The sequence below is a fragment of the Panulirus ornatus genome, chromosome 6 (genome assembly GCF_036320965.1).
Source record: "Panulirus ornatus isolate Po-2019 chromosome 6, ASM3632096v1, whole genome shotgun sequence".
Taxonomy (NCBI): domain Eukaryota; kingdom Metazoa; phylum Arthropoda; class Malacostraca; order Decapoda; family Palinuridae; genus Panulirus; species Panulirus ornatus.
Genome location: NC_092229.1, coordinates 14,477,111 through 14,503,707, shown reverse-complemented (window position 1 = coordinate 14,503,707; position 26,597 = coordinate 14,477,111). Strand labels below are relative to the sequence as shown.

The following is a 26,597-nucleotide window of genomic DNA, read 5'->3' as shown; positions in this document are numbered from 1 at the left end:
AACTGTACTCTTGGTATTCCCTTTATGTTACTTGTAGACTTCCATCCACCACGTTCTTCTTTGATTTCTAATTCAAGTGAAATTGCCAAGTTATCCTTGTTACAACAGTTAATTGTTATACGCCAGGTACAAAAATAAGTATCGTTCCAGATGGGTCTGGTGAATTTCGAAATGATCGATAGGATTCATGCTGTCTGGATAGGGTTGGTAAGCGTGAATGTGAGACATTTTTCTAATAATTATGGTAGCCCCACGTTATACATATCTCCATCGGAATATGAAATCAGTATAAGTTTGATTATGGCAAATGACACGAAATATCTTTAGGAAATGATATATTACAATGTCATGAAAGCAGGGCTACCAGTGTAAGGCTAGGCCAACGGGCATTTCTCAAAAGCCTTCGTCCGTGGGGTCATATTGTTTAACATAAGAATTGTGTAGATACCTTTTTTCTTTGCCGTTGTGTACATCATTTTGAAATGTGAATACAATAATGTGTTTCAAACAACCACAAATTGAGTATTATAGACAACATTCTGACCAGATATCTTGCATTGTAAGAAATTATTTCTAGTGTTTATGTCCTTAGATTTAATGGCCACTACGTCTTTATCGTATAGAAGAGAATTCCTGCAACATGCGTCATACATACGTCACACATTTTCTTCCATTTAATCATCTCGAGAAGGAAAATACACATCACTGGAAGCATAAGGAACACTCTTCATTGCTAGCACAAGAGCAGATATTGTTTTGTGTGTGGGGGAAAAATATTTATTAGTTTTGGTGTATTTTCATGTGCAGTTTCAGGAGCTATGTAATGACCAAATAATATGAAAAAAATGAAATGCGGGTGACATACATATGTAAACAGGACATCATTCTACAAATTAACATGAAGAGCTAGAAACTCTTATGATGGCAGTGTTTATTTAAAGAAATCACGACGACTGCCAAAATCACTCCACCATGAACTTCCTGCGGAATCTCATTCAGGTAAATAAACTTAGTGGGTATGATTTCCATCTACATTTTCTATTAAATATTTGTATCCATATCGTGCTACTGATAATTCCATATGTAAATAAATGTACAAAACAAGGTATAGTGACTTGTTCATGGTAATATAATAGTTCCTGGAGATGCTTCGTTTTCTTCACGTTTTCCAAGCTGCCGTTTTCTGTTAGCTGTCAAGCCATGTAAACAAAGCCCAACTGCTGAGTCCTGGGGAGGAGATTGCGTCACCGTCCTGGCCACTCAGGTGCTTACAAGGCCTTATTATTTCATGTGTAATGACCAGGAAATGTACTGAACAATTATTTCATGTAGAGAAGTGGTCAAGATTTGTTTATTGTTTTGTGTTTAATGCAAATGGCGTATAGCATAAGGGTTATTGGTGAGGTTTGATTACGTGGCCCCTGACCCCAGTGTCGGGACCAGCTAAGCAGACGCTTTATACTTCCTCCGCCGGATTGCATTGATGACTAGTTTTGTAGGTATTTTTTAATAAGTATATGACCATACCAGGTATACACATATGATTGTGTTCTTTGCTATACATTCATCCAGTTCTATATTTTTGAAGTAATAACTTGTTGGCCACAGCCATAGATCACATGGTTTTCCTGGCTGTAGACAACTAACCGGGCGATAGATGAAGAATCTTATTGTTTTTTTTTTTGTCAATAGAACTAGAATCTAGAGTCTTTTACATGAAATGAAAAGGCAGTTTATTTTTTATCTGTGATAAACTGAAGTAATACTAAGGATGCGAGGAGCACTGGCACTAAATTTAAACAGCATCCTCCTGGAATTTGGTGAAGATTTTAAGGGATTTGTCGGCGATATGTCTAATAAATGGTAGTGATTATTTTTTAATATCGTATGCTACTATTAAGAATGCCAAACATCTTTTATGCTTTAATCATAGGTATTTACTCTTTAAGATGTAGGTTATCATCAGTAATAGGTGCCACATGATTTTATTAACTAAATGATGATGTTGCATAGTATGTACTAAAGCATAATGACTTTTTCTTCCAGGGTAGCCAGTCTGCTAGTAAAGTAGACCCTGGACAAAAGAAGAAGGTTGGAGATTATGGATGTGTTGTACATTTTTGTGGCATTCTATTAAATCAGTTTGGTTTCATGGCCAAAGCAGCAGCCATTGACTTAGATTTTTTATTTCCATTGTTTTTTCTAGAACTAAATTAAACAACTAAAGGAGTTTGCATTCTCCAAGATAAGGGAACAGTTGAAATATTGAATATATGCTGATAACATGAATTTTTTTAATGATATCCAACATTTGTTCAGAGTTATCCAACATTTGTTTAGACACATTATTATTGCTCTCATTATCTTTTTGTTTGATGTAGTTAGACAGTGATAACTTATAAGAACAAATTGAAATCTTTGAAATATTGACTGCTGCTTTGTCATGCATCATAGTGTTATTACTTCTTTTTATTTCAAACATTAATTTTCATATATGATTTTACATGCATTTTAGCTTGTAGATTAATTGCTCTTATCTTATGGACATATTGGTCTTGTTACTGTCTTTTATGTTTATTTGTTTTTTCATACATTTATATATGCATTCTGTTTGTTCATTAACCTGTGCCCAGTTTGCTAAGTGGTATCCATTATATAAGCATGAACTTAATGCAGTGGTGAATTTCAAAGCAAATTTGTTATAAGAAACCTCTTAGTATTCCTTAATTTTGGTATTATTGTTTATTGCTGTGTGTATGTAATAATGTGTTCCCTTAGAGTAGTGTTTATTGTGACTAGAACTGCATTAAAAAGTTTTGATACAGCTTCCTAACATGCTTGGTGTTATGAATTGTTAATTTGATCAAGAAAATGGAGATAAGATTTTATGTCTGTATTGAACTGATCTTTGTTTTCTATATAGATATACTTTCCCCCTGGGGATAGGGGATTAAGAATACTTCCCACGTATTCCCTGCGTGTCGTAGAAGGCGACTAAAAGGGGAGGGAGTGGGGGGCTGGAAATCCTCCCCTCTCATTTTTTTTTTTTTTTTTTTTTTTTCCAAAAGAAGGAACAGAGGGGGCCAGGTGATTTAAAGGCCCAGTCCTCTGTTCTTAACGCTACCTCGCTAATGCGGGAAATGGCAAATAGTTTAAAAGAAAAGAAAAGATATACTTCATGTTTTTATAAATTCTACAACCTTATCATGTGCTGACTCATATCCTTAAACGCCACTTACAAATCCCTTTGTTTCTTTTAAGTATTCCCGGCAAACATTCTTCAAAGCAAACTCCTGATTCACACATCCCCAAGTACTCCTGAAACCTCATTTTTCCTCCCCAGTTTGATGCACTGTACACACCATCACCCTCTTAATTGCCAGTTTTCCATACAACTTACCAGGAACACTCCATAAACGTATACCTCTGTAATTTGATCACTCTGTCACCCTTGCCTTTATGCAGTGGCTCTGTACAGGCTCTCTGCCAATCCTCAGGTACCTCACTGTGATTCAAACTTACACTGAAAATCCCAACAAATCAATGAACAACACAAGTATCCCCCCCCCCCCCCCCCCCCCACCTCCATTCATTATGAGGACCACTTGTGCATGTTTTTTTTAATCTCTTATGAAAACTTTTTTTTGTATGTTGTGCATCATATTTGTTGGGTTGGGAATGTTGTCATGTTTACTGGAGGAGTGGAAGGATGTGATAATGCCCCTGACTAAACTGGTGAGTTTGTCATGGCACTTAATTGATTGATGGTGCATCAGGCTTGCCACTTGCTGATGTCATGCCACTAGCCTACCTCTCCACCACTGACTGTGTATCAGGTTTGCCACTTGCCTGTGTCATGCTGCTACCCTACCTCTCCACTACTGACAGTGTATCAGGCTTGTCACATGCCTGTATCAAGCCACTACCTTGCCTTTCCACTACTGTCAGTGTACCAGGCTTGCCACTCACCTGTGTCATGACACTACCCTGCCTCTCCACCATTGACAATGAATCTTGCCACTCATCCATGTCACTACCATTTCCTCTTTACTGCTGAGAGTGTATCAGGCTTGACACAACAATAATTATGGAAATCACATCAGTTGAAGATGTGGAAAGACTCCAACTAGACTTAAGCAAAGTCTTTAACAAGGGAGCCAAGAACAACATGCTTTTCAATGGAGATAAGTTTCAACTCCTCAGGGATGAGAAAAATAAAGAAATCAGAAACAACATAGAATATCGGACAGACACAGGCATGATCATAAATGAGTTAAATAATGTAAAAGACCTTGGAGAAATAATTTCCAAAACTTTAGTGAACATAGCAAATTGATGGTTGCCTCATGTGAAAGGATGGCAGGCTGGATCCTGCAGACTTTCAAGACAAGAGGGAAACTCCAGTGTTGATACCATTCAGAGTGCTATTTCTTTTATCAAATTGAATATTGTTTAATCTTCACATCACCCTACAAAGCATGGCCCATATTAATAAGGTAAAGGACCTAACTGGAAATAGCTGAAATCTCTGAGGCTATACTCCATGGAGTGCAGACATGAGAGGTATTTCATCATCTATACCTGGAAAATCCTGAAGACTGCAAAGTACTACCTCTGATATTCAAAAATGCACTGTGCACAAAAAGAGAGAACACCTTAACCATTGAGGGCCCAAGACTCTTCAACATGTTGCCAGTTACCAACAGAAAAGAGATGCAAAATAGAGAAATATTGGAGTGCACTGGACAGGTGTACTAGACCAGCCAGTCTTTGGGGGCTACGTAGGCCAAAGGACTGCTGTTTCCAACAGCTTGGTCAACTAACAACCCAAGCTAACAGCCTGGACTCATCATGGCACTGCAACTTCCAACATCTTGGTCGACCTACAACCAAATTCAGCAGCCTGGACCCATCTTGGGCTGTGGGGGTGAAGACCCCCAAAGAATGAACCATGTAATCACTAGGTACTTCCGTTCCCAAGAAATTCATCTACAGTAACATCCACTCCAGTTACTTTGCCACATTTCATCTTATGCAGGGCTTTCATCCCCTTTTCTCATTTAGTCAAACCACTTGCTCTGACTCTTACTTTGGATACCTCCTTAACCCAAACTCTCCACGTATGCCACCCTGTTATCACACATTTAACAAGCTTTCCAAGTATTCACTGTTTCCTCTTCACCTCATCTCTGCCTGTTACTTCTTCCAGGTTTGCCCTCTTCTATTGTTCTGATTTGTTTTCTAGTTTTTTCACACCATTAAACTCCTTCCAAAACATTCTTTTATTCTCCCTGAACTTTAATGATACTCACCTCAACTTTCCTGTGCCTTTTATTCTATCCCTGCACCAGATACTCACCTCACCTCTCATTTGCCTTCTTTTCCAATTCTCGCACCTTCCTCTTGATTTGTTGCTTTCTCATGTTCATCTCCCAGTCACTTGCACTCTTTTTCTGTAATGCCTGGACACCAAGTGTCTCAGTCACTAACAACTTAATCCCACCACATTAATGAGATGGCTTAGAATAGGGCCTCACTTACCCATGCTGTCTCAGCTAAAGTAAAAAAGATGAAGTATAGATTTGAATATAAGATAGCGAGATAACAAATCCTCCTTGGAGATCATTTTGGTTCTTTGTGGCTGGAATTAGATACACCAGTTCCGCAGAAATATTTCACACAAAATGTCCTTCTCTAACCGCACATGATTTGAAAAGAGATCAGATTTATGATAGTTGGGTTGCAAATCTTCCTTAGGAAATTAGGTATTCCTGATCATTGTGTGTGGCTGGAATTGGATGCACCCATTCTGCAGAAATATTGCAAAAAATTGTCTTTTTTTTTTCTATACATTTCATTTGACCCATGGTAAAGAGAATGGATTTATGAAAATTGAAGGATAGATAGACAATTTTTCTTTGTTTGATGTACGCTCACATTTCCCATCTTATTGAGGCAGCACCAGGAACTGAACTTGCAAGGGAAAATATTGGTATTTTGATCCTGCATCTTTTTCTACCTCTAAAAAGTGATGCTAGAGGGGAGAGTTTCTAGGCCTCTTCACCCCCACTTTTGTCACCTTTTATGGTATGCAGGAGATATGTGGGTAGTATTCTTTCTACCCAATCTGCAGCGATAAATAAGTAGATATTTGATTATATTAATCACCTGTACAAAGAAAATAAGCTCTCTCATTATAGTTTGCCAGTTTATTATGCACATAAAGTTATACTCTCATCTTATTGTTGGTGTTGTGCATCTTTCTGTTCGTATGGTGTTGGTTCACGATTTTTTATTTTATTTTGATATACAATGGTGAGCATTACATTGTCTTCGATAGGGCTGTTTATGTCTGTAGATGAGGGGTGAAATGACTTTCTTGCAGAACTGATCTGTGTTAGCATTACATATACTTGGGTCAAATTTTTAAAAATTTCGACACTGGGGGTATCTTCCAAATAAATTAAACTTTTGTCTACAAATTAGGCCCTTTTTTTTTTTTTTTTTAGGGAAATTGTGTTTTGTTAATGCCTTATAGTTTTTTTTTTTTTTTTTTTTTTTTTTTTTTTTTTTTTTTTTTTTATACTTTGTCGCTGTCTCCCGCGTTTGCGAGGTAGCCTTATAGTTATATGCCTATTTGTTAGGGAAATTTTGTTCAGCTAATGCCCTATTGTTATATTGACCTTGGGGATATTGTCATGAGAAGTCTTCATCGTTGTTCTAAGGATATAATGAATGCTTGGAAAAGATTAACAAATTGGTAAGAAAATTACTTGTGTATTGATGTATTTTGCATGTGCTTTATTCCCTTGCATTTTTTCTCTCATTACATATGCACCTTCATATTTTCAAGACATGACAGTAGGCTCTAGACTGCTAAAGAAGTGTGTTTTTCATATTTGTTGTGTCATCACTGTATTTGAGGTGCATACTCATCCAGGTAAGAATATATGAAAAGAATAAGAGTTTTGATAAACATGAGGAAGAAATAGAAAGTAGGAAAGCTAGATTTGATAATGAAAAATAGCATAAAGGGCTACATCAGAAGACAGAAGGATGAGAGATTGAGGCCTCTGCATTTGTACTTAATGGGAAGATGTAGACTGGAAATTAGTGACAGACCATGAGGGCAAATGGATATGTTGATGGGATTAAACTTCAAAAAAATTCCAGTTCATGGGTATGTAAGGCAAACCAGTTTACAGTTTACAACCCAGTTCACATAATTTTTTCTTGGTGAATAAAAGAGTGACTGGCCATGGAAGGCACCCATTCAACATTAGCAACTTTTAGTAAGATGATACTTTTAAGATTTTTTTTTTTAGAAGATTGATAAGCGAAAATTTTTTGTCAGGGCCCAGCAGCAGCGCCGGGCTTGGCTGGCCCTCTAGGCAATCTAGAACAGAAGGCTGAGGGCCAGAGGGGCACACCTGTTATTACTCAAGAAAACACCAGTAGCATCAGCCCACCATCATCACCAGGTTCTCTTCCATCAGAGGCTTCTTCAAACAGGTAAAATGCTGTACTTACTTGTTGATTTTAAAAGCAAGGTCAAGGTTGACATTTAGCACTTTAACGTAGGGTTTTGGTTATGTGATATAGTCACTTAGTTTGGGACAAATCAGTTTTTAGATTTTTGGATTGTGTAATATTTGAAATACGAGTCTAGAGATTGTAGTCGTGAGTTATGAATTTGTTATACATAGCTGGCAAAATGCATTAGATTCTATTTCTTGTTTTACTGTATTTTGACTAATAAAACAAAATAGTCGTAGAACATGATTCATTACTTTAGCTTAATAATTATTCTCCTGATTATTACTTCAGACCTAGATTTGTGAAGATGAATTTAATTTTCTAATTCCGATAATAGATAAAAAACAAAGTCGAAAAACTTGTTAAACGAGTGAGAAAGGATGTTGTGGTTGTAAGGGACCAAGAGAGGTGTTTTGCGCCTGAACACCAGGGCCCTTTATTTGGAGGGGAAGGGGTATGCTTCAGGAGGCCAAGTCTTGAGTAAACATTTTTCATGTTAATGATACCAACAAAGCCTTCCTTTTAAGTAATAAAAGAAATTCATTAGAAGATTGATAAAAACACTAAAGATACATGAATAGAACTTTTAACTGGACTGAAATTTGCTACAAATGCAGGTATTTCAGCAGTGGCTAGCGATTTAGGTTTCATCCCCACCATCCTAACAAATGAATGCGACACTTTTATATTGACTGTTATTAATGGATACTTTACATAAAGATATTTTTAAAGGAATTAGTCGTACAAGGGCATAATCTATTCAGTATAAAAAAAGCCTATTCCATGTCATCCATATAACTCAGTATGAATAAAAGTTATGTGCCATTTATAGTTGAATATTGCTGTGTTAATATGTTCACCAATGGAGCACGTGGAAATAACATATCAGAGAGAAATCAGAAGTTCTTCCCAAGCAAAATTGAGGGGTTGGAACACATAGACTACAGGGAAAAGCTAAAAGTACTACTTTTATATAGCTTAGAAACAAGAAAAAGACATGATAATCTACACATGGCAATGAATTGAAGGTTTAAAAGAAAATGTGTTAAACATGAAAGCCTCTCATCAGGGAAGACAGAGTTGTGTTAAGGTGTCAAGAATACCATAGAACATACTGGAAATTAATCAAAGATACATGAAAGCCAAAACTGGAAACTAGGATGATTATTCAGTGTACTGCCAGGAAAAAAGAGAAGCATTTAAAAATAACTATAGAAACAATTAAAAGAAAACTTGACATATTGTTGAAATCAATCCCAGATGAACCAAGAAGAGATGATTTATATAATGCAGGTGGCAGCTGAGAGGAATAGTTTTGTCCAGCAAACAAGACATGCAATGAGCACTTTGCGCTAGCCCTGCTATTTTAGTTAAATCTACTCTTAGGTATACTGGAAGTATATTACTTACTTTGGGAGTTCATGTGATATGTCATTGTTAATTTTAGAGTTCTGCATTTATCTTGAAACTGGGCTGCATTTGAATATTGTGGATAGTCTTCACTTTTAGTTTTGCAAAATATGGGTGCCATTTTTCTTTAAAGCAAAATTCCTTTGAGAAGTTACCTGTAATTTGTTTCAACTAACCAAATGATAGCTGAGAAACTAAAGTAGACAGAAGATGAATGAGATGCATTCACCCAACACACAGAGTGATTTTGAGCACCTTAACTTTTAGGTCTCTGTTAGAACCTAATTAGGGTCCATTTTGCAGTCCTCAGTTTATTCTTTCAAAAACTAACAGATACATTGTGGTACCTATTGTAGAGGTAAACCAATAGTTAGGTGCTGTTAAGTTGTAGTGAGTTTAGGCTTCTGTACTTGACTTCTTATGGGTCTACTGAAGTCTGGTTTTTAAGAAAGAAAAATTAAGACCTGAAAAATATGGAAAAATTGCTGTTTAATTGTAATTTCAATGTGATAGCCTGAAAATTCAGTCAAGATAATAGATATACTTCAGAATTGTATCCTCATTTTCCCCAGGCATCTCTTTGAATTATTATTTATATTTAAAGGTTTATTTGGTAAAATTATAGTTCCTTAGAATTAGTGATGCTTATGCTGTATACTGTATATGAATAAACCTTTCTGTAGAAATGGTTCTGTAAAATACTTAATGGTGCTTGGAAAGGTGTGAAAAATATCTGGATTTTGACTTCAATTGCACATGACAGCTTGAGAATGGATATGAGTGAGTGCAGCCTTTCTTCCTGTTCTGGGCACGACTTTGTTAACATAAGAAATGGTAGCCAAGTATGAAGAAACTAAGTACATGAAGTCTGCTTTCTTGTTGAACACCAAACAGCAATTGGCTGTTTACAAGTATTATAGTTCATGTCATTATTTGAACAACACATTTTAGCAGCAATACTGTGCAAGCATCGTTGGCCCAGAAAGTATTTTTGTGAATAAATTTCTGATGATGCAACCATTGCTAAGAACACATACAACCTCGTTAACTTAACTGGGTATCCCAGAATGTTGTGCCTTTGACTAATACAAAATTTGATGTTTTCCATCAGAAAACCTCACTCTTAAACTGCTATTTGTTTCCTTAATTTCTGTTGTCAGTATTTCAGCAAAATGTTTTCTCATTAGAGTTTCTTATTATTTTAGGCCTTTCTGTTCCATCCATATTTACTCTTAATGAATTCAAATATGATTTTTCCTTTCCATCAATAATAAGTGTGCTGATTTTATATCAACAGCTTAAACAGAGAGTGTGACACAACCTCAGCAACTGAGGACCCTAGTTTTGCATCTTGCTTAACAGAGGGACCAAGCAGTGTTTCTGAGATAGTCTCAGTGTCTCCTGTAAAAGATTCAGCTCCAGCAGCTTTTGTAAGGAAGAGTTCAGGTGGTGAAGCTCATCCGCAAGCATTTCCCATAAATTCAGGTGGGTGAATTAGTGTAACTGATTAAAATCTCAGTTTATTAATTTCTTTTTTAGAATAATAATTATTTTGTCAGGTTTTTTGTTAGCAGTGTATTAATATGCTTAATGAGATTACACTGTTTGAGTGTTGATCATATTCTATTTCTATTCTTTTATCCACTTGTTAGTTGATGCATCACTGAGAAATACACCTTAATGATTATAATTGAAGTTCTTTACCAATGATTATTGAAAAAAATTTGTTAACTTCAGTTTGTATGGGTAGGTTAGAGATGTTAAAAGTATGAAAATGTTTTAATTGGATTTTGCAGTGAAAAATCATCATACTAACAAATCAACTGCTGATGTGATTCTTATACAGTAGAATTGATATTGTACTTATGCAGTACTAGAGTAAGAATCTTTGTCTTCCAAGAAATTGGATATCATTTGAATGTTCATTCATTCAGGTAGATAGTTTCACTAGCATGACATTGTAATGTTTATTAATCAAATAATAGTGTCACCATGTTAAGATATATTCCTTAAAATTCTAACAAATAATAGTGTCACCATGTTAAGATATATTCCTTTAAATTCTATATTTAACATAAATCTTGGTTACTCTTCTGTATACACCTGACCTTGAACTTTCAAAACTAGCTCTAGTTTTTGCTAGAAAATGAATGATCAAACATTTTCTGTGAAGATTTTTTTTTTTACTTTGTTTTCCCTTGGACATCTTTACTTGCTGTTGAAATTGGAAAGTACCTTTATAAAACATTTCTAATAAAGATTATTCATTTACAGTGTCTGACTCTGTCGCTCAGAACAATTCCCAAAATGGGGTTAAAAAAGGTATTCTTAAACTTTTAATGATTGATTTTGTTGACCCTAGATGAATGCATTTTATTCTTCAGTAGAATCAACAGTCGAACTTGTTGAATGACCATAGCATAGCGTAGCTCTTGGGTTTTTATATTTTTAACTACTATCACAGTGCTCAGTTTTTAGACTAATGAGAAACTAGTAAATTAATCCTGTACTTAAATTGTTAGCACTGACTAAATGAAAGCTTGTAAAATAGTGTTTGACAATAATAGTAAAGCCCTATTCATACCTCTATAGACTAATTGAAATCCATTTAGTCTTCCATATCTAAATTTTATGGCATTCATAAAGTGCTGTTTATTTATAGCCAATTGCTGACATTCTTTACTCATTATATAATTGATTGATTATAAGTATTGTTCAGTATTTTTGTTTCAGAATCCATGTTCTTTTACTCTTGTCTCCCTTTCTCAGTGCACTTAATGGCTTTTTTGTCACCAGTGCACAAAAATGGATCTAAGTTTCTACCAAAACAAAAGAAGACATGCAAGTTTGATATCACTTATGATATGTGTGAAGGAAAAAGTTGAAGAACCATACTATGATGCATGATCAAATATTAATTTATTTATGAGGGTCAGTGTATATTTGTACCAGGTGAAATTGTACAAATGCTGCTGCTAGTACAATACAAGAAAAATATGAAACTGGAATGCAGAAATGACAGTGACTAGTGAATTTTTTTTCCTAACTTTGCTAAGCATTTGACAAGATGAAATAGAGAATAATTTTGTTAGCTTCATTTGCAAAATATACCATAAAAGGTAAACTAGGAAGATATGGTTGATCAAGAATTTTTTAACAAAACAGAAAATTAAAATTAGAAGTAAATGGAAGTTTTTCTAATGAAGATTTTCTATGTGGGGTATCACTAGGAAGAGCATTAGCCTCAGTATAGCTAAAAATGATATGATGTAGAGAAAGTGGTTAAAGAAGTATAGTAAGATATTTTGCAGAGGAAACTGGAGTAAGATAATAAAACTGAAGACAGAAAATTCAAGATTGAAACATGTCACTAGAGTGAATGAAATATTAGAAGAAAAATGCAAGATTCAAAAGGGAAGTGTTGAATTTCAATAGGGAAAGATTTGGAGGTCTCTGGTGGGAAAAAGAAAAATACAGTGGGTAAACCTTCTTGATGGGTTCTAATAAAAAGGAATTGGCTCTGAAGAGAAAGGTAAAGATTTAGAAGAAATCACAAATGAAAGCTGATTTTTGGAGAACACACTGAAAATGAATCATGTTAGTGGTGTAGGGAGTGAGTAGTGTGGTAATGAGAACTTTAAAAGAGGGATGATTATGAAAATGTTGATTACATGTAAAAGAAGCTGAATTGAATATTGTGCTGAATGGTCATCAGCAAAACAAGTTCTGTTAATTAGTTGGAGAGAATGTAGAAACACTTTGCAAGCAGCATTGTGAGAATGGAAGACATGGACCAGCATGAAAGACTTGATTAACCAGAGCCTTGCAATCAAGAAAGAAAAGGAAGAGACATGATTGTATATACAGTGCAACAAATGAATGTAAGGAAATATACTATGATGAAAAAATCATAATATGATAGGAACAGAGTAATAAAATTGGTTGCGTTTATGCACTTAGCAAAATTAAGATTTGTTATAAAAACGTGTTTATTAGTAATTGAATATCCCAGTGCTAAAAAGCAGTAAGAATTATGACTTACAGATCACCTAAAACTTAGACAGAAGAATTTAATGTATTATTAGCAAAAGTGTTGAGAAGCTTGGAAACACCGTGAACTACATTGATATGGACGGATGTGTGTTTTCACTGTATAGAATAGGAAGAAAAGGAATATTGCAGCTGTAAACTAAAACATAGTGATGGATAGCGGATCAGCAGATGAGAGAGAATAGCTGAAGAGAAGAATGAACAAACTTGTGCCATTTATACTAGTACAAGTGGCCAACAAGAGACAACATACTAAATATTTCCATGAATATGGTGCTTTTTACCCATACTGAAGTAATTAGCCACCACATCAGACTTTAACATCATGGAAGTAACTAAAACCATTTCTTTATTCATGTAAGGAAAAATATGCTTGGTACAGAAAAGGATGGCATAAGCCTCAGTGATCGAAACTTGAGTATGATAAGATAAATTGGAAAGATATACATATGTGAGTTGATAAAAGCATTTTAGACTGATGTTTTAAAGAATTATGTTAACAGCATCAACAACACACACACACACACACACACACACACACACACACACACACACGAGGCAAAAAAATAATATGGCTGTTGGCTCAATACACAATGCTCTTTTATGATAGGTCACTGTGTACTGTCTAGTCTAGCGTGATAAAGTCAGGAACAAATGAAGAATGGCCTCACATGCTCACATTCACTCATTAGCTGTTGAATATAATGCACTGAAACCAGAGTCCCTTATCCACTGCCGTGCCCCATAGACCATTTTTGGGTTCCATAACCACTTCCTGTGCTTTGGTTCAGCCATTTGACAGCACGTTGCTCCCTGTGTACCACACTGCTCCTTTTTGTTCTCTCTCATGCATGCCTCACACCCTCCTGCATGTTCAGGCCTAGATAACTTAAAGCTTCTTTTACTCCTAGCCTTCCGTCTTTCTTTCTTCCTCCTTCCTTTTTAAGAGTTGTATCCCCTTAGTTAGTGTCTCTTCTCACTGTCTCCATATGTTCAGATCATTTCAGTGCAACCTCTTCATCTCTCTCTTAGTCATACGTTTTTTGCTACCACAAAGCTCTCTTGTACTATCCTCCCTAACACAAGCAGCTGTCATTATACCACATAGTCTTCAAGAATTTCATTTCCAGTATATACACCCCCTCTTCTGTTTTGTATTTAGGGCCCACAGCTCGCACCTGTAGAGCACTACTGGAACTACTTTACAATCATGAATGCCCATCTTTTCCCTCACAGACACTGATTTCTTTTTTCGTACACATCTCTGCCCTCAAGATGTTCATCCCCTCCTACACCCTATGATTCTCTTCATTTCCCAAAGTTCCAGCTGCTGCCATGTTCACTCTCGAGTATTTAAGATATTACACTTCCTTCAGGTTCTCTTCATTTAAAATCACACTCAAACCAATCTCTCACCCTCTACAAGACCTCATAATCCAACATTTATTATCATTAACCATCAACTTTCTCTTTTGACACCAGTCCAAACTCAGAATTTAGCTTCTTCAGTTTCTCACGTGAGTCTGCAACTGGAGACATTTCACCTGCAAACAGCATCTAATGTGCCTCCTAGGCCTCCTACTCCTTCAGGAAGCCATCCATAGACATGGTATCATCAGACGCCCTTCATGCATACCTGCCTTTGCTTGGAACCACTCACCCTCCTTCCTCTCTGCTTGCACAGATCCTTTACTTTATGAAAATTCCTCACTGCTTCTAGCAGCTCTCCTCCAACACCATATATCTATAAAAAAAATGTTCACAAGGAATCTCTGTCACCCCACTCATATGCTTGCTTCAGATCCATAAATGCCAAATACAAATCCTGTTTCTTTGGGTATTTCTCACGCAAATTCTTAGTGGAAACGCCTAGTCTACATCCACATATTATCTGCCACTCTTGATGCCACATTGTTTCTCCGAAATCTGATGCTCTGTGCACAACGCCATCCTCTTGGTCACTACTCTCCCTTACAACTTATTAGGTATACTCAACAGATTTTTACTACCGTAATTTGAGCATTCACTTTTGCTCCTTTGCTTTGACATAAAGGCACAATACAAGCATTCCATCAGTAACTCAGACACCTCACCTTGAACCATACTTAAATGGAAAATCTTCAGTAGCCAATCAGCAACACTGTTACCAACTTTCTTGAGAAATTCACCATCAGTCCCATCAAGTATTCATTTACATAATTCCTTATGTATAGTACCAGATGCAGTCATCGTATATATAAAGAAACTTTGCTGGGGCAAGTAAAAGGCAGCTGTTTCTCTTTCATGACCATATCAGCAAGCAGAAATATTCAAGGAATGTTTTTATTATTGCTTTTGAGCCTTTACACTTTAAGGAGTCAGCTTCTGAGATGTTTGGTGAAGATCCTGCCACCCCTCATCAGTCATGGACTGTATGAAAGAGGCATACATGGTATAGCAGTGAAGAATTAATTGGGCTTTATTATATATTTACCAACATGATACCTAATATACGTACAGTGTATGCGCTGTTACAGTTGAATATGGTAAATGCTTTAAAATGTGTTTCTAGATAACAGGATAAGTGGTGAATTTCTGGAATTTGATAATTTTTGTAATATGCTAGTTTTCTTTATTAGTCTTAACAAGAGCATTTTGTTACTGCTGTGATTTGAGAAGCATTTCTAACTAAGGAACTAACATGTTTTCATAATAAGTTTTTTCTTCATGTGTTTAACTCTAGTTATTATGCCAAAAAAAATAAAAGTGATAAGAATTGTTTTTATATTTTTGTGTGACTAATATCTTATCACCATGTTTAACTAGTGTCCTATTTTGCTTGATTATCTGTTTGACTTTTGATTATCTTGATAGGATCATAGTGATATTCATCATCCCATCCATTATTTTCATCATAGGCTTGAAGTTTACTTTTGACCTATATTATCTGGTGATATATTGCATGGTGCTTATCATTATGATGATATGCCACAGTAACTTTTAAATTTATCTGTACAGATCATATTGAACTGAAGAGTAAGTATTGTTTGTAGTTATCTCATGATTAGTGTCACAATGGCTTATTGAACAATGTAGTTATATCATTGACCTCCCACATTTGTACTCAGGATGTCATTTCTCCTGTGCTGTAAGCATCGTGGCTCTAAATCTAACTCAGGCTATTCTTTTACAGACTCTGAGTACGAAAGTGCAGAGGAAGTTGATCTGCCTCCTGACCCAGACTTCATTACTAAAGATCACTCATTTTCAACCAGCCTTGTCTCTCCAAGTCTGGTTACAGATGAGGCCAAGGGTACAGAGCAAGAGGTGAGAACATCACATGATGTAAAGGAACAAAGCAGCACCCCAGTCCACAAAGAGAAGACTTATACAGGGACAAAACCTTCTCCAGTTGGTGTAGACAATCTTGTAGTTAGTTCAGAAAGTACAGTGGTAGCAGTAGATAAAGAAAGTGATGAGTTAAATTTTGGACATCCAGAAAATTTACGAAGTACTATTTGTGAATCAGTCGTAACAGTGACTAAAAGTGAAATTATTGAAGAATCAGTTAGCAAGAAGGCAGTTCTTGTTGACCAACAAGTGACTGAATCTAAAGTAGAACGTGATACTAATGAAGACATAGAATCAGATGTTATAACACAAACATCAGGTAATGTTGTGACTCTTGAAAATAGAACTCTTGATAGTACCATTCCTAGTGATCTAATACCAGAAAGTGGAAACTGCAAACATTTTCCCACAGAACCACTAGTAGATTTGAGAGAAAGTGATGTCAAAGAAAATGAAATTTTGTTAGGTTCACAACAAGAAACTGAGTTAAGCAAATTTAAGGAAACTGAAATCCATTCTGAACTTAAGCCAGACAGTGAGATTTTTAACCAAGTCAACAAAAGTGAAGTTTTTCATATAGTGAGTGAAACAAGTAAAAGTGAAGGTGCAGACAATTTAGAACACGTTGAAGTTGCAAAAGAATTTCCCAGAGATCAGGCAGAGAATCAGCAAGATAAGTGTTTAAAAGAAAATCATACAGAACAGCCAGCTCTCAAAGAGGAATTTAATCCTACTACTGCTGTATTTGATACACCTCCGGAAGAACCTCGGCCATTACCAGAAAGTTTCATAGATCCAAATGATATACCCATTACTCCAAAGAAAAGTTATAATCTTGATTTTCTTGACAGATTAGATGATCCAAACTTTAATCCCTTTGCCACAAAGACCGTTGTTAGAAGTACTCCTCCACCAAGCCCTGAGCCAGGTTGTAAACTTCCTCCTTTGAAGCCTACTGTCAGAAAAAAAAAGGTAAAGGAAGACACTAAAACTTCAAGTGAGACAACTGAAAATACTGAAACTAAAGTACAAGTTCTTGATGTTGGTAAAAACCTCACAGAAAGGGAAGGGCAACAAGGAGAGCATCAAGAGTCATTATCACCAGACAGAGATAGAGGATTACTAACAGAAAATAGGTCTGTTGATGGCTGCTCAGTCGATGATGGTGAAATCCACCCAGAAAAAATAGAACAGTCTGAAAAATCACAAAATTTACTTGAGATTACATTTGAAGATGCTGGTACTCCTGTTTGCAAACCTCCCAGGAAACTTGGTAAAAAACCTCAGTTGAAGCAGCAAAGACAGTCTGTTACAAAAACCCCTCCAAAATCAAAAATAATCGAAAGAAACAATAATAGGGTGAAAGAGATCAAATCTGAGCCAGAAGAACTTCCTATTCCCCAATCAAAAGGATATGACTTAGATTTCTTAGATAATTTAGAGGATCCAAATTTTAATCCATTTGTAACAAAGTGTAGTGTACGAAATTCACCCCCAAAAGAAGGATTCACTCTTGCAGATGACAAAGAAGAAGACAGGCATAAAGTTAAGGTCATTCCAGCAAAAAAGGAACCTACAAAGAAAGGCTTTGCAGTCATTAAAGATAAAGCCCAAATAAAGGAGCCTGAAGTAAGCGAGACTGATTCATCAAAAAACACAGTAGATATTACTGTAGATTCAGAATTAAATTCGGGTGTAAATCAGCTTGAGGATAAACCTATTGAACCTACTGAAGAAGAACTACCCTCTCCAAAACAAGGATATAATCTTGATTTTTTGGATGATCCAGACTTTGATCCTTTTCAGAGTAGGTCAACTCTTAAAAAGAATATACAAGGTTCTGAAACTTCTAACTCAGATGAAGTGCCAAAAGATATTGGTGTGAAAGACAACACTGTGATTAGAGAGAAAGAGTTTCATATTGAATGTGGACAAGATAACGTCACTGTTCCTGAGAAAGAAATTGAAATCAGTAAGCAGGAGCCTCAAACTCAGAAAGAAGAATCTGATAGAAAGGAAAGTATACAACCAGATACTGAAGTTGATAAGGAGGAACCAGAGGTTGTAGAAGAAAAAACACAACCTGTAAAGGAATCTGACCAAGTTTCATTTGAAAAAATACATGGTTGTGAAGAGAGGCTGAAAGTTTCAGACAATGAATTGAAGGCTTCAGAGGAAAAATTTGAATCAGTTGCAGAATATTCTCAGAATGATGAGAATTCTCATATATCAGAGGAAGTAAACCAAGAAGTAGAAGATCTGAAACTAGAATCTTTGTCAAAAGTAGATTTAGAAACTGAGGAAAGTGCAGTTAGGAAATCCAAGAGCACATCTGATGCAAGGAATGAAATAAATCTACCCAAAGTTCCTTCAATAGGTACAATTGGTCAGCTTGATAGTCTTGAATTTGCTCAGCTTCTTGGCAATGAGGCTAGTCGTCTTGCTGAGGAGTTTATGAACTGTTCCACTGACTCTGGTCTTCCTGATTCAGATGATAGTAGTCATATTAGATCTGGTAGCCTAAATTCAACCATGGCAGATACAAGTTATACTAAATCTCCTCAGTATGGGGCACATCTGGATGAAAGTGTCAACCCCTTCCAAAAGCATTCAAGAATATCCAGGTCTCCACCCTTGGGGAAGAGAGGCGTTGTCTGTGGAGCAGAAAGTGGAGATGATGCACATGTACATGACCCCTACAAGGCAAGAAGATCACAGAAACGGGAGAGTGTCATGGGAGAAGAGAGATCGGTATGTAATTTCTTGTTTTGATTTTCTCATGATTTCTTTGTTGCTTGTATAAAATATTTAGTATTCACCTCTTTTTTTCCATACTAAGGTAGCAGATAAGATTATTATGTATGATATTTTTCATGGACAGCATTAGAGGTGGCATTGATAAGTTATTTGGTGAATTATGATACCATATTGATATCTTACTGGCTGGTAGTGTATCTCAGTTTACACAAAGCCTGTCATTACTAGATAATAGCTTATGATAATAAACAATATGTAGTTTAAACTTGGAAGAAGCAAGAAATCCTTTCTAGGGCATAGTGATATTGAGGTGAAAGTGTTACAATATATAGTCATAATTTTGAGATGGTGTTTAGGCCTGTGATACTTGGCATGTTGTTCTGGTAATGTTAAGATATTCAGCAGGAGAGATTATCTGTCATATCTAGCTATTCTCCTATAATGTGGTCTGGATTAAGTGCATACAGCCTCTCCTCACTCAAATATATCTTCAACTTAAGATATTCAGTGCTATAATAAACAAAGGCTTTCTCACTGATATCTTTTCCCTTTGTTATTGTCAGTTTACGAATAACCACAATGTCTCTGTCTGCACCGACACCTTCTCATACAAAGTCCCTTCATTCACCACTATTGAAAATCATCTCCAGCATCATCAAAAATACATGTTGCTCTAAACAATTCATTGAATGCTCTATCCATCTTTTCGTGGTCTCCTCCTTTTTTTACCCCTCAACTGCCTTTGACTTATTTAATAAACAACTGTTATAATGTATGCATTCAAAAAGAAACATCAGAGAGAAGTGAAAAGTGAATCAAATGCTGTTTACATGACATGGCAGTGGTGACAGAGTGGAGAGAAACTCCAGAATCTTTGACTTTTTGGTAAATTGTGTGAAAAGAGAAAGTTGAGTGTGAATGTGAACAAAAGAAGGTGATTAGATGCAGGAAGGGATTGCTATAAGATGGTTTAATAGTAAATTTGAATTTTGATGACCTGGAGGTAGAAATGCTTTACATATCTGAGAGGATTTTGAAGCAGAAGAAACTGTTTGATCTGAAGTGAGTCATAGGATGGGAGAGGGGTATAAGTTCCTGGTGCATTAAGGCATATGGAAGAATAGGCAAGTGTCTGTTTGAAGGTATTTTAATCCCAGCAGTATTGTATGGATGTGAGTCTTGGACTTTGAACTCAAAAGAATGGAAAAGTGTGGACATGGCAGAAATGAAATGTTTGAGAATGGTAAGTGGGTGCGAGACATTTGACTATGTAGGGAATAGCAATGTAAGAGAGAGTTGTTGTAGCAAGTGCAGTTTGACTTAGAGATGATGAGGTTGTGCTAAAGTGGTTTAGACACATGGAGATGAGTAAAGAAGGACTGATTAAGAGGATCTGTGTCAGTAATGTAGTGGGGAAGGGGGAGACCAAGGTGGAGGTGGAAGGATTGATTGGGTATAATGAAACTGGATAATGAGAGGTGGATGATGCTTATGCTCCTGGAAATGAGAGGACAACGGAAGAGACCTGAGTGAGTGTATCAGCATGTTTTGATATTAGGTATCAAGTGTTAGTGATGGGTGATTTGAATGTGAGGGTTGGCAATGTGGCAGTTGAGTGTGTAATTGGGGGGCATGTGGTACCCAGTGATATTAATGAAAATAGTGAATGCCTTGTAGAGTTGTGTGATGAAAAAGGACTAATTATTGGGAATATTTGGTTTTTAAAAGGGGTCCAAGTACACATGTAGTAGGAATGATGAAAAATGGGCAGGATTGGATTATGTACTAGTTGATTGATGTGCTAAGGAGAGATGTTTTTTGTATGTGATTGTGCTGAGAGGGGCAGCTTGATGTGATGTCTGATGTTTGGTGGAGGCGAGGATGAAGGTTTGTTGAGGCTTTAGGAAAATAGGAAATTATATGAGTGGGAAGAGGATGGTGAAAGTGAATGAGCATGGGAAAGAGGTTTGTGTGAAGAGATTCCTGAACCATTCAACCCTTCACCTATAGCTTAGTTTGACTCACAGCTAGATCATTCAGGTTTCTCTCATCACACATAGTGCATATCTCTCTCTTGTTTTCTTCCTAGTTACAGCCATGTACATTCAGCATCTGTAACCTGACCCTTGGGAAAAGAAAAAAAAATCCTTTTACTTTTTGGAAAGGGGAGGATTTCCATCCCCTGCTTCCATCCTTCTTTGTTGCCTTTTATGTAGGGGATAGATGGATACAGTAGTAATCTTTCTCTCGTATTCCCTGTCATGAAAGGTTTACTTATTAAGACTGAGCAAACAAGAATAAGAAAATGTATTGACAAAGTGAAGAGAATTGTGAAGGTGACAATTGTTATAACCAGTCAGTATTAAGGTTGGCATTGATAAGAAGAGATTGATGTATTATTTAAAATTTGCCTTATGTTGAATTGAATTTTATGAATTCAGGACATAAAAGGCTCTATAAAAGCAATTACTGTTGTGATAAGTGTTAAGAAATGCAGAAGGTTTGGCCACATTTCCAAGTGTGTACGAGATGATTCAGTAGTACACAGTTTGTCATAATTTTATATTGTCAGGTTATCTCGATACTGCATATTTATTTATTGTATTTATTTGTATTTTCCTAAGGATCCTTTTAAGAAGGGATTTTTGTGTTACCCTGGAGGTTTTGCAGCTTCAAGGTTGCACTACTTCCAAATAGCATGGAAATGATAGAGTCTTTTAGTGTGAGAATGTCTTTTGACAAAACTGTACTCCCAGTTGTACAGTCATGCCAAAGGTAACTTTTCATTTGCAATGCATATTATGCAGGTGGAATCTGGTAACACCTGACACTGAATATGGGAAGTTTGTAAAATTGAGACAGGAGCTGGAAATAAGAAAAGTCTGTAAGTCAGAAAAAAGAGGAGGGAGAACAGAAAGACCAAAAATCAAGACATGCATTATTCAGATACAGGAAACAAAAGAATATCAAAGAGAGTAGATGCAAAGGTAGTACTTGTAATATGAATTCAGGTGAATTAGCCGTTAATTGTAGAGAAATGGAGTTAGAGACAGCACAGAGAATGTCAGACTAGATGTGGTTGAGTTGGTGAGATCACGCTTGTGAATGAAATCTGCTCAAGTCTAGTAATGTGTGAAGGATATGCATCAGCTAGGAAAGAAAACACAAGAATAGGTTAGGCCTTTTTACAAAGATGTAACCTAATGTTTCAGGATCCATCAGTGGAAAATAATCCTTTCATACAATTTATCCGTCTTTATGTTATTTTTATCTTTAGTTTTAGTACCATTTAAACAGGATGGAACATATGCATACAGGCTCTCAGTTTACTCATGTACATCATCAAGCAGTGTCCAAAATGCTTAAGGGAAACATGGGCTTTCAGTATGTGATATGAGTGTTTCTTACATGATAGAATTCACTGGTGTTGCCAGACTCCTCTTGCTTGAAGTTACACAGCAAGTGAAAAGTCACCTTTGGCACCTTGGGAATACAGTTTTGTCAAAGGATTTCTCTAGAACTCCAAAGAGTTCATTTATCCCTGCCCCTGGAAGTAACACAGCCTTGGGTTGCAGGAGCCTTAGGAAAGAGATCCTGGGTAACACGAGGACCTACTTAGAAATTAGTCCTGGGGTTACCATGAATAGATAAATGAAAAATACTCGTCTTGAAAGACGAATGATTTGACACAGTCCTTTACAGAATGTTGGTAAAAAATTTAGAATTTCAGGCAGGTATTGTAGAAGAATTTCGTATGTTTATAAATGAGTTGCAGGGGCAGAAGAGAACAGAGGAAATGTGAGAGGTACCTTTTCAGGTTGGGATAAGGTATTCAGTGGTATTCCACAAGGGTTGCTCTTCAGGCTGCTGCTGCTCCCAATCTTTGTAACTAACTTTTTAAAAGAACTCTGACCCATTCTGACTGTGTTTCCAGGTGCTCTAAGGTGCACAAGAAAATAAGAGAATATTCAGAATCGTGACAACTTGAGACCCAGACAATACCAGCTTTGGTCAAATACATGATTAATGAAATTCAGCAAATGGAAAAAGAGGGTGTGTCATTGAAAATGAGGCCTGGAATGATATCAGAAATCTGTACTTCAGGGATTGTAAGAAATGGTACAATACCAAAGTTATGACAAAAAAAAGTCATTTAGAGTGTTGTAAAGGTTGGTTACTCTTAAAACTGTCCTTAGGTGCACACAGATGTTCAGCAGAGTCAGGTATGAATTATGAGATAACAGTGGAATAAATAAAGATAATAAAGAAATTTAAGATAATAATTTAAAATGACTGATGAGGTATTTAAAGGAAACTAAAATCTATAGTTTTATATAAATAGTTGCAGGTACCTTGGTCATGTTGTGGTTAGTGTTGCTTACCACTAGCCATTGGGTTAGGTTTGAACCCCATCTTGGGCAGATGGGATGCAGCTCACCCAGGTTTTCACTTTTACTATGGTTGGTTGATGAATAGGTAACAACTTTGGTTGGGGTAAAGCACCACAGCTGTGACAGGCCTGGCCACAGACACTTTGTAACTAAGCTCAAGTTAACCCGTGGATGTCCTTGTCCAACACCATTTTCACCATCCCATTTGAAGGGGTACTATTTTCACTGATATTCAGTTCTGAGAACAGATTTGTTTAAACAGGAATTTGAGAAAATTCAGAACCTACTTTTTGAACTTTATGAAAACATCACTAATGGAAATTTCTAGATCCTGTAGCATGTGCATTTTATATGAATACTCATAATACTCTGTGATTAATGTAAATTTGCAATGATCATTGTAATTATATCTAATGCTGAAATCTCCCTCTTGTCTTCAGAATGTAACATAGATCTTATGAGGAAAAAGAGAGAGATTGAATGAAAAAAGATGGACTGAAAATTTCTCTATTTGAAAAATAGTTATCCTTGTTGTTTGTTCCCTTTTCTTTTCTTTTTTTAAACTTGGTAACACCCCAACAGTGGTAGAAAATTAACCAAGGTAATCAGAATAAGAAGTTTTTGGTGAAGTTGTCTAATTTTTTTAATCTGTTTTGCTGTTGTCTGCATTTACAAGAAGTCAGTTCATGTCAAGTCTCCTCCAAAACACTGCCGTCATAGAAGGTCAGTTGCTTTCATGTCACTTGCAAACACTTTCACTGTAAGTTAGTTCTATTCATTCTTCTATGGACACTTAAGTCACAGTAGGTCATTTCCTAAAAAGTTTTCAGCTATCATTTCAGTGTTACAGGTTATTCATGTTGAGCATCAAATAGCAATTACTCTAGTTTACTTAATGTTGGGTCTGCTGGAAACACTGTTCTCGTTGCATATCACAATTTTAGATACTAGCTTCCCATGGTACTGATTCACTTTGTGTTCCATATTTGTTACAACCCGTAATTTGTCACTGGCATACTTAGGTCTTTCCTCATGTACTCCTTCACTTTGTCTCTCCGGTGATTGTTTGTTTCTTTACTTGTGGTAGTGTTCACCTTATTCATGTGTAAAGCAGGTAGCTTAAACAAAATCTTTCCTAAGCAGTACAGTTGTTGGACATTGTCACCTTTAAGTGTCAGAGACCCATTTACAGTGCTTGTGTTCCGTCTGTCAGTATCTGGCATGTGTACCTCATTATCTAGCAGGATGATCCATGGAGTTTCTTTTTCAGAATTCCTATCCAATACAAGTCTTAACATGCTTGCATACTGACATCTTATACTCAACTAGCTTCTCTTTCTACCATGCACTGTCTGACTTGCCTGCTTTTGTTTTGATCTCACTCTTACCCTGGAAATCATTTGGGTGTCAAAACATCAGAGATATGTGGTAATTAGTCAACAACAGAAACACTTTAAAAACATGCATTAGACACATATTGAAAAGGAAATGTCAGAGATCTAGACAAGCATGGAAATGGCACTTTTTTATATTGGAGGCAGAAATTAATTGTAGACATGCTGCATGAGGGCACAACTAACTTAACAAAGGAAAGCAGAGCTGTCAAAAGAATAGTAAGACATTGACTGTAATAGCAGTTAGCATTCCTGACTGTGATGCATTCATGGGCCACCTAATTTCCCACTTATTTCCTGTGTGTTGTAGAGGGTGACTGAAAGGGAAGGGAATGGGGGGCTGGAAATCCTCCCCTCCCATTTTTTTACTTTTCACAAAAAGGAACAGAGAAGGGGGCCAAGTGAAGATATTCCCTCTAAGGCTCAGACCTTTGTTCTTAATGCTACAGGATGGCGACAGGAATGGATGAAGGCAGCAAGTATGGATATGTACATGTTTATATATGTATATGTCTGTGCATGTATGTGTATGTTTACTTTAAAATGTATATGTATGTTTATGTTGAAATGTATGTGTATGTATATGTGCGTGTGTGGGCATTTATGTACATATGTATGTGGGTGGGTTAAGCCACTCCTTGTCTGTTTCCTTGTGCTACTTCGCTAATGCAGGAGATGGCGGTTAAAAAATATAAAAAATATATATATATATATATATATATATATATATATTAGAGCCTCAGCTGCCTGTGCTGTCTCAGCTTTTGAAAAAAGATATCACATAGGCCAGAGGATAACTATGTAGTGCAAAACTAGCCTTCCTACCCCCAACCCTTAAGGCTAGCAAATAGATCAAGGATGTTTAACTTATCAAGTTAGATTTACTGCTGTGGTACAGGTTCTTTGCTGGAAAAGAAAGAAGCCTACAATATCAAGGGATTTCACCCAGGAGCTATGTTTAATTTTGAAAAAGTGGTCCAACAGAGAAAAAATTTTGAGCCCCTTGGTTGGAGCACCTCTGAGGACTTCATGATATTTTGGACACAGGTGTCAGAGTTTATATTCCAGAAAGTATATACATGCAGGAGTGCAGATAGAGATTCAAAGTTATTGACATTAATGCCAATGCCAATTATTTGTTTTGAATGTTCTGATCCAAGGTCAGTCAGTTCAGTTTTTGATGGATGCTTCTTCATGTGTGTAGTATTTGATTAACAAGATCCATGTTATGTTCTTGCCTTTTAGTTATGACATAATATTTTTGCCTTGTTAGCATCAAGGACAGTTTATTCAAGTGGTTTTCTTATGCAGTGATTGTAGCATATAGGCTGTTCCAGTAATAAGGTCTTGTATTGTGTTCTTCAGATGGTACTGAGATCAGCTGTTTTCAAGCAGATGTATCATCAGTGAATCCTCAGATGGATCTCATTGCCATAGAAACCAGCACCATCTTACCATCTAATGTTTTATTCAGTTTTATGATTCAGGGGCAGTAGGGGTCATTATCATAACCAGTGTATAACATTTTGATTTGAATTATCTTAGGATCTCTTAGTAAAGTTCCTCTGAAGTATGATTGTAAAACTGACAAGTCTTCAAGAATTGATAACTTATTATTGGTTCAAGTTTTCATGCAAGATATATTAAACCTGAAATTTCCTTGTGAGATTTCTCAAATTCCCTTACATTCATACCATTAATGATGCATACTGCACAAGATTTAAGACAA

At 36.3% G+C, this 26,597-nt stretch overlaps 1 protein-coding gene across 19 annotated transcripts in view; it reads left to right on the top strand.

Moving 5' to 3' along the window:
• The window catches only part of LOC139749073 (uncharacterized), a 298,095-nt gene that overhangs the window by 155,693 nt on the left and 115,805 nt on the right, over window positions 1–26,597 (top strand). For 6 of the 19 annotated variants that reach the window (XM_071662560.1, XM_071662551.1, XM_071662564.1 and 3 more), the window contains exons 2-5: window positions 7,355–7,512; window positions 10,244–10,431; window positions 11,221–11,268; window positions 16,169–19,077. In XM_071662560.1, the coding sequence (XP_071518661.1) occupies window positions 7,355–7,512; window positions 10,244–10,431; window positions 11,221–11,268; window positions 16,169–19,077 (3,303 nt within the window). Of the gene's footprint in view, window positions 1–807; window positions 1,000–2,046; window positions 2,092–7,354; window positions 7,513–10,243; window positions 10,432–11,220; window positions 11,269–16,168; window positions 19,078–26,597 lie in introns of all 19 variants that reach the window. The other 13 variants (XM_071662555.1, XM_071662553.1, XM_071662554.1 and 10 more) reach the window with 8 other exon arrangements.